Source organism: Lathyrus oleraceus, chromosome 4 (genome assembly GCF_024323335.1).
Source record: "Lathyrus oleraceus cultivar Zhongwan6 chromosome 4, CAAS_Psat_ZW6_1.0, whole genome shotgun sequence".
Classification (NCBI taxonomy): Eukaryota; Viridiplantae; Streptophyta; class Magnoliopsida; order Fabales; family Fabaceae; genus Lathyrus; species Lathyrus oleraceus.
Window position 1 is genome coordinate 111583138 of NC_066582.1, and position 12301 is coordinate 111595438.

Sequence of the window (12301 nt, forward strand, 5' to 3'; positions counted from 1 at the left end):
ATAACTCGCCTATATTGTTCTTGAGTCAATTTGTCTCTCACTTGCTTATTAAAATGTGGGGAGTGACATGTCTTTGCGTACTAACGGGACAAAAAAGTCAGTTAACGAGGGAAACTATGTTCTCCATGATTATAGGAGAAAAACGACTCTCACATATCCCAGCCTTAGGGTTGAGACGGGGATATAATCATTTACTCAAAAAAACTCACATACATAAGTTCTCAATGTTAAGTTATCAATTCGGGAATCAACATGAGTGAGCATTTTTTACGCTGGGATCTTTCCTTATTGACAACACACCTTGTGAGAGACACACCACATACTCACTCAAATCTTAAAGGTGATATGTGTGTATGTGCTCTCACTTATAAAGTGTTCAATCTCCATTTTTCTAATCAATGTGAGACTTTCTCACACTTTTTCTAAATACTTTCAACTCACACTTATTTTTCTCAACACCCATCTTAAGTGTGAATCTATCAACAACGCTCCCCCTCAAGCGAAAACAAATTCATCCACATACACTTGTATCGTTGTTGACACTTTTTCAACAGGAAATGTCTTATAGTCACCACCACGTGAGGAAGACCTTTGATACAAGTGAGTTAGTCCTTCACTCGAACCAACGACTCGTTGGATCATTAATTCAGGGGCTCAATATGAGAGCATTTTTATATTGAGGTATTTTTTTATGAGCAACACACCTTATGAGAGACACACCACATACTCATCCAAAATTTTAAATTGATATGTGTATGAGTTTTCTAACTTATAAAGTTTTCAATCTCCATTTTTTTAATCAATATAAAATTCTCGATATTTATTTTTCAACACTTTCAACTCACATTTATTTTTCTCAATCCTCATCGTGAACTAATTCTAAACTTAATCAACACATTTATTTCAATTACAGGACTATCATAATTGTACAAATTTATTTAACAAGTATAATAATGAAGTTATTATAGATAATTTCATCTCCTTATTGAGAAAAATATTTTAAAAAGTATTTATTTAATAATTTAATATAAAATAAAATTATTAGATGGTGCAGTGATGACACACAATGAGAACGTGCACGTGTTATGTATCGAATGGAAGATCCATAACATACTGCAGTACTTATTTGTTATGGAGCGAACTGACTCATAGATACGTGGATCACATGTAGATTTATCCCGAAATCAGACCCATCATTATTCAATTTCAGATTGATACGAAACTATCAACCCGATACAACTGGTTACACGTTTCTGATTTTGGACGAATAAATAGGCACTTATAGGATCATTTCTCTTTTTAGTTTTCGACTCTCACTCACCTTATAACTATAATTCAGTGTGGTAAGGGTTTTTCTTTACAAACACTTCGTCTGCAACACCATGATGAACCTTTTTCTTACCAGAGCCGCTAGGGTTTCTTCTCTTACCAAACACAATGCTGTTGCTGCTTTCAATTCGTCTCGGTATTTTATTATCTTTTCTTTTATCTATTATTTTAGTAATCTTCATTTAACAGAGATCTGAATTTGTTCAATTTATGCTGAATATTTTATAATACTGCGATCTGAATTTACATGAAATAGTCACCGGTTTTGTCAGTTAATAAACAATTGTATTTTGATCCGTTGAAATTGTCAACTTGGTTTGATGGTCTACTTAGGCGTCTTTCATCAAACAACATAGAGAAATAGAATGCATCTTCGGAATCATAACTTGTTTGATGAATCATGATGGCAGTGATTTTGTTGAAGCTCAAACAAAAAAAATCACTCGGTCATGTTTTATAATGCGCAGTCGAAACAGGTTTTTTATGATAAATAATAATTTACGCTACGACAACCGCGGTCAGTGTGTTAATCGACCGAAATCACGAAAGTCTTTATGCGACCGTGGACGTGGTGGTCACATTGTGATTATGTCAATTTCACTACCAATTCGAACATGCACTTAATATGCCTATGATGAGGTCGATGATCTATTGATCTTTTATGTCATAGTTGCTTTTTGTAATTCTAACCTGGTTTATATTAATTTATTTCATTAGTGTATTTTTTTAGAGTTTAAAGGCAGTGAGATCCTAATACTTTGCCATGCCAGCTCATTCTTGTAATTGTGTCTTATAATTAATGATATGAAGTAGCAAAACAGTGGTCTCACATTGGATGGTCGGGTTTTTCATGTCTCTTAAACAAGTCTTAATGTGGTTTTTGACTGCTAAGTGCTTTTTTTTTTATATTAACTTGCAGGTGTGTCCATTCATTACCACTTGCGGCCACAGTAGAAGCAGAAGAGATATCTGGTGCAAAGCCTGCTGAAGTTTTGAACTTGGGTAGGCACTGTTACCGTTGTTGTTTTTGTTCGTCACAAGTTTTCTTGTGAATTTCATAATACATTGAATGTTTTTGATGAGTAAAGATTGAGAAGGGTGAACATCAATAAATTTACTTGTTTCATTTATGTTTTTCTGTGATTCTGTCTTCAAGGTGTCAAACCAGTAGTTTGCTCAATTTTATGTTTATCAGAAGACAATGTTATATAAAGGAAAAGGATAAATTCTTTCCATAATATCATTGCTCTTTTTATTCATCAAAATCTGGATGGCACTGAGTGTTATTGTAAATTTCTGTATGATTTAGTTTTTTTTTAAATTAGCTTCAATCAAACTTGTTGTGCAATGCTATGACAGCCATCACTCTGAATGTATTTGTTGTCTTCTCTCTCAGTGCAGGGTAAATGGATTGGATCATCAAACTGGAATACAATTCTGGATCCTTTAAATGGAGAGCCATTTATTAAAGTTGCTGAAGTTGAGGAATCAGGCATTCAGGTCCACTTCCTTGAACTATAGTTCTTTTGTTGTGCTAAAAAAAAAACTACTGTTCAGTGAAACTTAACATGATATATTCAAGGATTTATCTTTTTATTACTTCATTACTCTTCAAACTATGAGATACTCACTGCTTGAGGCATTGCCTTATCAGTCACCACTCATCACCTATTACTTAAGAGGTTCAAGTTTAAAGCTTAAACCTCTGTATGTGAGACAGGTTTCTCAGTATTTTATGAAAAAATAAAGAGAACAAACACAAATTTTAATTTGAAGGCAATTGATAAGTTGGTTGGAATTCATTAGTTGATTTGAGAGAGAGATGTTGACTAAAGTTTTCTATTTGTTTGACTTATCAGCCCTTTGTAGAAAGCTTGTCCAGCTGTCCCAAACATGGTCTACACAATCCCTTTAAGGCACCAGAGAGGTATGTGCAAATTATCCTTCTATGTCTTATGTTGTCTATTATATGAGACTGTTGTCTAAACAGGTTTTTTTTCGGAGCATTCATGGGTGAATATATAGACTATCCCCAAAGTTTTTTTTTGTATTTTTTGGACAGAAAACAGTACAGCATTTATTTTTATACTATTTTGAAATGGAAATGTGAGTAGATCTTCGGATGGTTGGTTTGCAAAGTGTCATTGGAGTGCTAATCCTTTTCTGATGTTTTTCCATATTTCCCGATTAAACAAGTGAGATTACAGTATGAACTTCTAGACTAGTTAGTTTTAGACTTCTGCTAAGATGAGTAACTAAAATACCTGGGACCATGTATTCTTAAGCTTCCGAAGATAAAAATAAGAATAAAGAAACTTTAAACTGTCACAAATGTCATTTTGCAGAATGCAACCAATTCAGGCACTTATAGTAACATGTATTATATTATTTAGAGTATAATATAAAATGAATTCTCACATTCTTATTTTGCCCATCTTTTTGAAGTCTAAGTTTTTTTAAAACAAATTATGTGCAGATATCTTATGTATGGAGACATAACTACTAAGGCAGCTCACATGCTATCACTTCCTAAGGTATTTCTAACCAAATATATATTGTTTGTGTGATAGTTTATTGAGTTTTATAAGATATATTATGAAGTCTATTTACTACAGGACAGTAGGAGCTATTTATTATCCATGTTTTTCTCTTTTTTAACTGGAACTGTTCATAATTTATGCTGCATGATCCTCAGGTTACAGATTTCTTTGCAAGGCTAATACAAAGAGTTTCTCCAAAGAGTTATCAGCAGGCATTTTCTGAAGTTTATGTGACGCAAAAATTTCTGGAGAATTTCTGCGGAGATCAGGTACATCAAAACTAGACTTGCCATTGTTAAATGAGTAAAATCCTAATTACAAATCTATCATTCTCTGATACAGAATGATGGAAGAACCTAAATTGGTAGTATTTATTTAATTGGTAGTTACCTCTCCAGTAGATATTGATAAATTTCCTTCCAAGTTCTTTCATTGAAGCTTTAATTCTTCTGCAGTGGAGGAATTTAACCTTATCAGACACACACACACACATACAGTAGGGACGGGGAGAGAGAGAGATAAAATTATCTCACATGGTTTCCCCGTGAAGTTATTAAGTTCATATCATTCCTCCTTTGTCATTTATTCATTTCAACATATCTTTGGCAGGTTCGCTTCCTGGCTAGGTCTTTTTCAGTACCTGGAAATCATCTTGGACAGCAAAGTCATGGCTTTCGTTGGCCATATGGTCCGGTAAGGATTGTGTTTTACTTTATTTTAAATTGCTATAACCTGTTCTGTGAACTAGTAGTCTCTGTTATTATCTCACCACTGATACCTTTGCTCCAAAATTATCAACTACCTTGAGGTTAGTTTATAGAAGTGATTGATTTGAGCTATTTTTTTGTTTTTTTATATATTTAATTTGAGCTCACTGTAAGAGATGGAAAAAATGAAAAACTAAATTTAAGAGCAAGGTTTTCAAAATAAGACCTTTTAACATATAATAAATCTGTGGCTCTGATTCAGTATTGAGGTGGGCATAATACAACTGTTTGATATACCAATTCAGTTCCATATGTATATCAAGACAATATATTAATGACCTTGGTCAGAGTATCTAATTTCTTTGTGATTATTAAATAAAGATTGTACCCTAAAAAATAAAAAATAAAGAAATAATTCCAGAGGTTTCAGATGATGGAAAGGTCAAACCGCATGTTGATTTAGATGTTTTTGCATACAAGAGCTCAGTCTTTATAACAGAAATGCTTTCTTTGATGTTGTATTGAGAGAAATGTGTGTGTGTGTGTGAGCAGGGGGTGGTGTTAAATTATTTCTGATGTGGTTTAGATTAGTGGTGCCATATGGATTCTTTATGTAGTTATTCAATGAGTGTCTCTGTGTCTGGTTTATGAAGTGAATCTTTAGATATTTTCACACACTATTGCCATATTGACCTTTCCGTCCTTGTGTATTGTAATCTCATAGGTGAAAGTTTGTTTTGCAGGTGGCAATTATTACTCCTTTTAATTTCCCCCTAGAGATTCCAGTCCTTCAATTAATGGGTGCACTTTATATGGGCAACAAGCCAGTCCTTAAAGTCGATAGCAAGGTAACTTTTGGCTCTGATTTGAGGACTTTTACGACATTGTAATATAAAATTGATACAAGAGGGTTGGTTACCTTCTAGACTACATGATATGTTGATTGCTAATACCATGGTGAAAGTAATTTTGATGCAATGGTTTATCTTCTTTGGGATGAGGAAGATTTTGCATTTTTCCCTGCCATACAAGACTACCTGATTTGGTAGATTTTTTTATTCGGTTTTAAAATCCATTGTGTCTATTGCAATTAGGCATTCTTATTTTGCTTTGCTTCTGTTGGATTTTGAAAAGAATAATACTACTTACCTTTAAAATATTAAAATCTTTCTGTAGTATAGTTTTGAACCATTGACTCAAATTGTTGTAGGTGAGCATTGTTATGGAACAAATGCTGCGCCTTCTTCATTCCTGTGGCTTACCTGTAGAGGATGTAGACTTCATAAATTGTGATGGAAAGACAATGAACAAGCTGCTGCTAGAGGTTGGCTGTTTGATACCTTTTTTCTCATTCAAACGTTGATTCTGAGAAGCTGATATTATTGCTGAAAGATTACCAATTCACTTTATGATTTTATTTCATAAAAATCTCAATTTTCAACTCATGCTGTAATTTTATTGGGTCTTATTGTCTTTTGAGCTCCTTTATTTTGTAATTAACATATATTCTATACCTGTATGTGGCTACATGTTCCTTTTATAATGATGTTTGATCATGAAGTGATATTATATTTACAGGCAAATCCAAGAATGACCCTTTTCACGGGTAGTTCAAGAGTGGCAGAGAAGTTGGCTGATGACTTGAAGGGCCGTGTTAAATTAGAAGATGCTGGGTTTGACTGGAAAATATTGGGCCCTGATGTTCATCAGGTTTCTTACAATATTTTGTGGATTCCAGAATTACACTGACTCGGTTTTCAGTTGTATAATATTTTCTCTATTGTTTCTTGATTGCAGGAAGATTACGTTGCATGGGTATGTGACCAGGATGCATATGCATGCAGCGGTCAAAAGTGCTCGGCACAATCATTGTTAATTATGCACGAGGTTAGTCACCTTTGTTTTTCTTTTTGTTATTTATTCATAGTTGAATGTTCTCAAGAACTGGAGTAAAGTTGTAACTTTGACATGCCTTATGTACTGTGTTGTTACTAACTCTAGCGTCTCAATCTCCCTTGTTCAGAACTGGTCTAAGACTTCCTTGGTATCTAAGTTGAAAGAACTTGCTGAGAGAAGAAAGCTAGCAGACTTGACAATTGGCCCAGTCCTTACTGTAAGTATTAATGCAGGATTTTAGTATTTTACATTTAAACTAAGTTTATGGAACTCTTCTCTTTAAAGTACTGAAAGCCACGACAACTAATATCTTTTAAACTTTATTATATGAACTAATTCTAGTGTAATTGTGATAAGTTAGATAAATTAGTTTACATGATATATCTTTTTATATTATTTGATTGGTGAAGAGTCAAATTTAAATTTGTCTTAGTTGATATAGATTTGTGCATTATGTTTTTGACATTCTCAGTGACAAACCCTTTACATCTAAAAATGGAGTAATTTTTTTTATAAACCATTTCTTCCTGTTTCAAATTTGGCAGAATATTTATCTGCTTTATTTTATGCAACTATACTTCATTTAAAATTCTTATGTGTGTTTTCTCAATTGTTGCAGTTTACAACTGATGCGTTGCTAGAACACACAAAAAATTTACTTGAGATACCAGGATCAAAGTTGCTCTTTGGTGGTCAGCCTTTGGAGGATCATACAATTCCACAAATTTATGGTGCTATTAAACCAACTGCAGTTTATGTTCCTCTTGAGGAAATTATGAAGGATAATAAGAATTATGAGCTTGTGACAAAAGAAATATTTGGACCTTTTCAGGTGCGGAAACGTAGATTTAGAACATGAAAAAATAAAGCTATTCTGAAGCCTTTATTATCAAAATACAATGTCAGTGTTTCCTCACAAGATTAATCCTTTTTTTATTTTTTTTCCAGGTTGTTACTGACTACAAAGACCATCAACTCCCAATTGTGTTGGAGGCTTTGGAAAAAATGCATGCACACTTAACTGCCGCCGTAGTTTCAAACGATCCTTTATTTTTACAAGTAAGATCTTTATTACACAAATTTATTTTGGTATGCGATTTGTCTCGATGTTAGTAGGACTCCTGTCATATCTGACATGATTATTCATGGATAAATTTTGTTTTGCAGGAAGTGATTGGGAAATCAGTAAATGGCACTACTTACGCAGGTCTAAGAGCAAGAACAACTGGAGCTCCACAAAACCACTGGTAAGTGGATATCTTTAAAGTGATTTATTTGTTGTTTAGAACCAAAAACATATACTGATGTGTTGTCAATTTGTGAAAAAACAACGAATGTATTTATGCAGGTTTGGACCTGCTGGTGACCCCAGAGGTGCAGGAATTGGAACACCTGAGGCTATAAAACTTGTATGGTCTTGCCATAGAGAAGTAATTTATGATTATGGACCAGTATCAAAGGATTGGGAAATTCCTCCTTCAACCTGAAGAGTCCTATGAAAGAGACTACGAAGTTAGATGGTGAGATTAGGATTTAGAATAAATTTTAGGGAATCTGGCTTTCATTAGTAGTAGAGAATGAAGTGATATTTCCCATCACAGTTTTATATTTATATATTTTAGAATAAACTTAAGTAGATTGAATGTTTATTTAGCTCTGATTATGTTATCCTTGCATTTACACGTCTAGCTATTATGATAAAAGTAAGTTTTTTTTCACAAGAAAATTATATTAATATAAAACAGATTAACGATAAAATAAGTAAGAAACTAAGGAGATGTTTGAAACACTTCTTAAAAACTCTTTTTAGTTTTTAAAAATTAAAAAGTTAAAAACTTGTTTTTTTATTATAAAGGCAGGTATATTAAAAAAAAATGATACACAAACGAATGGGGGTTAGGTAAAAAACAACTCTTATATTGAATATAAAAAAAAAACGCTTATATATGAAAAAAAATATATTGAAACCAAGTGAGAATTGACATTAGCAAAAGTCTTGACAGCTAAACAAGAGTCTCATTCTCTCCAAACTCTAGCTAAAATGAATTGTAATTCTTATCAATTTGAGGAATTATTCTTTGAAATTACACGCAGAGAATATTTTATTTATAAATAAATTTCACCACTCCTAAAAAACTAAAAAAAAAATTATGCATTTTAATGTTAGTATCTAATTATCAATTGATGACTTCAATTCACCACTCCTAAAAACTAAAAAAATAAATAAATACTAAATTGATCTCATTAGAGTTTTAACATTCATCAAACTCATTTAAATTTTTCACATGAATCTCACTTAATTTTTTTTTGTATTTTTACAATCCTCAATAATATGAACTACTCTTCTATATTTTATAAATATTAATACAATTCATTGAAATGTTTAATACATCTCACAAAGAAACTATATACATTTTTCTATTTTATTGACAAGAAAAATACGGTTCTTTTATTGTAACCACTTTAAAAAATAAGGAGGATAAACACTCGATAATAACATAAATTCATGCTGTTAATAAATTTAGATATTTATATTTTAAAAATAATATATCTATTAAATCATCATTATGTCAATTATAAAATATTAAATTATGAAAGTACTACCATTGTTTAACAATTTGAAAGTATGATTGGTTTTTCTAATTGATATAAATTATATTTTATTTAAAGGGTAATGTTAAATTGTATTGAGCACTTGTTAAAAACCTAAATTCATTTATTATAAATTTATATTAAATTTAACACATGATTTCCAATAAATTTTTATTATAATTATCTTTTGCCCCAAAAACATAAATTAACATTAGTCTTCTTTAAAATAACAGAGAATAAATAAACTTACATAAAATTAAAACTAATTGATTTGGGCATTTATTATGAAGTTTTGTTTTTTATTTATTTATTTATTTATTGTGCAATGTAAAAGAAATACAATTTTCTTTTATCTCCTTATAACAATGAAATAATCTTAACAAATATAAAGTGTTCATAATAAATATCATCTACTAGATAGATATACAATGTCATATTAGGTGTTACCGGGGAAGAAAATGTCAAAGGTGGATTTTTTTTTATCATTAGATTGTTTTATGCCTAAGTGAGTGGGTAAATATACTTTGGTGAGTTTAATAACTAGGAGTTATTGAGTATTTTTCTATGGGCAATACAAAATTTATTTTCGTTTGCAAACTTTCTTAAATAACATTCAAAATTATGATAAAACTTTCTCAAAGTAATGTTACTTTTGAACATAGAATCAAACTTTCTTAAATAAAATTATGATGAAAAAATCCATCAAAGTAGAATCAAATTATAGATTCACTATATTCAATAACATTAAAAATTAAGTGTTAATGATTTATAAAATAATGTGAAACATGAATGAAATAACACTTAAAAGAAAAGTGATATAATTGAATGATTTGAATCAATTTATAAGTTCTTTACATGATTATAAATTATCTTTAAATTAGATATTGGATTTTTCCCAAGTGATTTGAATCATGTTCATCATCCTTCAATAATTCATATATCTAAACCATGTGAATAAAATGTTAAGGAATTTGTTCAAATCAAATGAGTCAATTCATCCATGATATGATTCGATTCAAATAAGTTATTGAAAAAGTCCCTTAAAAATTTTGTGTGATTCAAATAATGTTAAAGGTGTTTCAAATCCAATAGTGAGAATGGGTAAGTAAGTTTACTTGAATCAAATCATAATTCGATTTAAATATCACATGATTGAATTCTATTAAATCAAACTTCATTTGAATAAAATAAATTAAAATATAAGTCGATTCAAACAATGCAAATATGAGAGAAATTAATTTTTCGTGCATGCAATAATTTTCCAATGAGATAATGTACTTGTAATGAATACAACAGGAGAGACCATGCATGCGATATGTAAAACCAAATGTTTCCTTAGGGTTAGTGATCTATGAATAAATGATGATCCTAATGTGATTCTTCTCACAATGTTTTTATAACTATTTTGGCTTTAATAGGGCCTTAACACATATGATTGTTATGTTATACTTTTATGACTGATTACTATTTTGTCTAGGATTCAAATGCGTGACTCTTGTACAAATCTATTATAACTTGAGATTGAGTCAACTTCCTGCCTAAAGTTGAGTTGATCTCATTACACAATATCCTCACCCAAATGGCAAACACATGATAGTTATGTTATATGTCTCCTTCCACCCTTCGTGCTTCCCACATGGTTATTTATAAAGTGGATCAACTTTCTTTTACGCAATATGGATGTGGGACATCATGTTTATAACGATACAAATGCAAAGTGTAAGAAACTTTAAGCGAGGATATTTACAACAAAATTACCTAGAAACCTATCGACATCATTCAAAACATAAACTAAGACCCAAGTTTAGGGAAAAAACATGCACCCATCGACCACTCAAGCGAGAAAACCCTAATTCCATAGGGACATTCCCCAATTTTCCACAAAAGAACATATTAGAAAGGTCTAGCCTCATGAGCTGAAAACTCCAATGGTAAATATAAGCCCACTATTCTTTTCATAATGTGGTATTTCAACCAAAATGTAGAATCATGGAATGCCATCAACAAACACATCCCTACCATTATCAACCAACATATGTTTGTCCTCCATAACAACCCTCTTTTCATTCATCAACGTCATTCTCGTAGATGGTATCCATGGAATGATCAAGTATTATTTTTACTTAAGCTATAAAGACACTCCACAAATCCTTCAAAGGTTTTTCATGCTTGCTTAAAAGAAACACTGCTATATCAACTAACGAGATTCTCTAGCCTTAAATAGTTGAATATATGAAAGAAACAAAGGAATGCGAACACTCAAATTTAAAATACTTGATTACCACCTTCTCGAATTCCATGAAGGGCATTTGGAAACCCATCTCTTTGAAAAATGTTATGAACATCGATATGACAATTATACAATACTTGCTACAAATATGCATGTTCTTTAAGATAATGCCCGCATCCCAGTCTTGTGAACCCTCACCCTCCACTCTGACAATCGACTCCTTGGGGATGAGAGTACACCAAGAACATCGAGATCACTCTCAATGATTCCTCACTGATCCAAGCGTATTTGTCCTTGTTTGGAAGGATAAGTAAATTGTGTGAGCTTTTCTTGCCCATCTCGACGTGAAAAAATGAATAAAGAAAATGATTTCGATATTTTGTCAAATCCACCCTTCCACTATCATTCAAGTGAAAGGTCACAAAAAACCCTCATAATAGACATAAGCCACCGTGCTAGAGCGTTCCTTAGACAACTTAGCGATGTGTAGCCCGAACAACCACTACATTAGTATAAAAGTTTGGTCAAACCAAACCCCCATAAAATTAAAACCAAGAACTAAAGTTTAATCTTCAAAATCAAAAAGCACCACTTGTGGAAGTGAAAAACACTTTTCGTGGCTGAGAACACCAAAGATACATTGGAAAACAGGAGAAAAAAAAACCTAAAACGCACTAGAAATCATTCAAAAAAGATGAGAAAAATGATGCAGGCGACCAAAAGTTCCCTCAAACTTGTTTTGAGAACCCCCTCAAAGTAATAGACACAAGAAAAAACAAGGATGAAAAGAAACTTGTCAGGCTAACGACTCACAGTCTCCTTGAAACCACACACAATAGATCCAGAGGCATATGCACTTGATTGCCTCTACAATGCTTGACGAAAATCCAAACATTTGAAACTCCAAAGATCATATCACTGTTTTGGAAAAAAGTTGGAGTTGACAAACCTCTCCGTCATAAACTAGGTGTAAACATGTTACAAAACTACTCCATCTTTAGAATAGT

At 31.8% G+C, this 12301-nt stretch overlaps 1 protein-coding gene across 1 annotated transcript; it reads left to right on the top strand.

Moving 5' to 3' along the window:
• Positions 1–1125: 1125 nt before the first annotated feature.
• On the top strand, positions 1126–8154 carry LOC127073827 (delta-1-pyrroline-5-carboxylate dehydrogenase 12A1, mitochondrial). The gene is made up of 16 exons (XM_051015057.1): positions 1126–1465; positions 2249–2331; positions 2726–2829; positions 3189–3256; positions 3806–3863; positions 4025–4138; positions 4479–4562; positions 5320–5424; positions 5787–5900; positions 6155–6286; positions 6374–6463; positions 6600–6689; positions 7092–7304; positions 7421–7531; positions 7640–7719; positions 7821–8154. The coding sequence occupies exons 1-16, from the start codon at positions 1383–1385 to the stop codon at positions 7957–7959; spliced, it is 1668 nt and encodes a 555-aa protein (XP_050871014.1). The 5' UTR covers positions 1126–1382; the 3' UTR covers positions 7960–8154.
• Positions 8155–12301: the final 4147 nt, after the last annotated feature.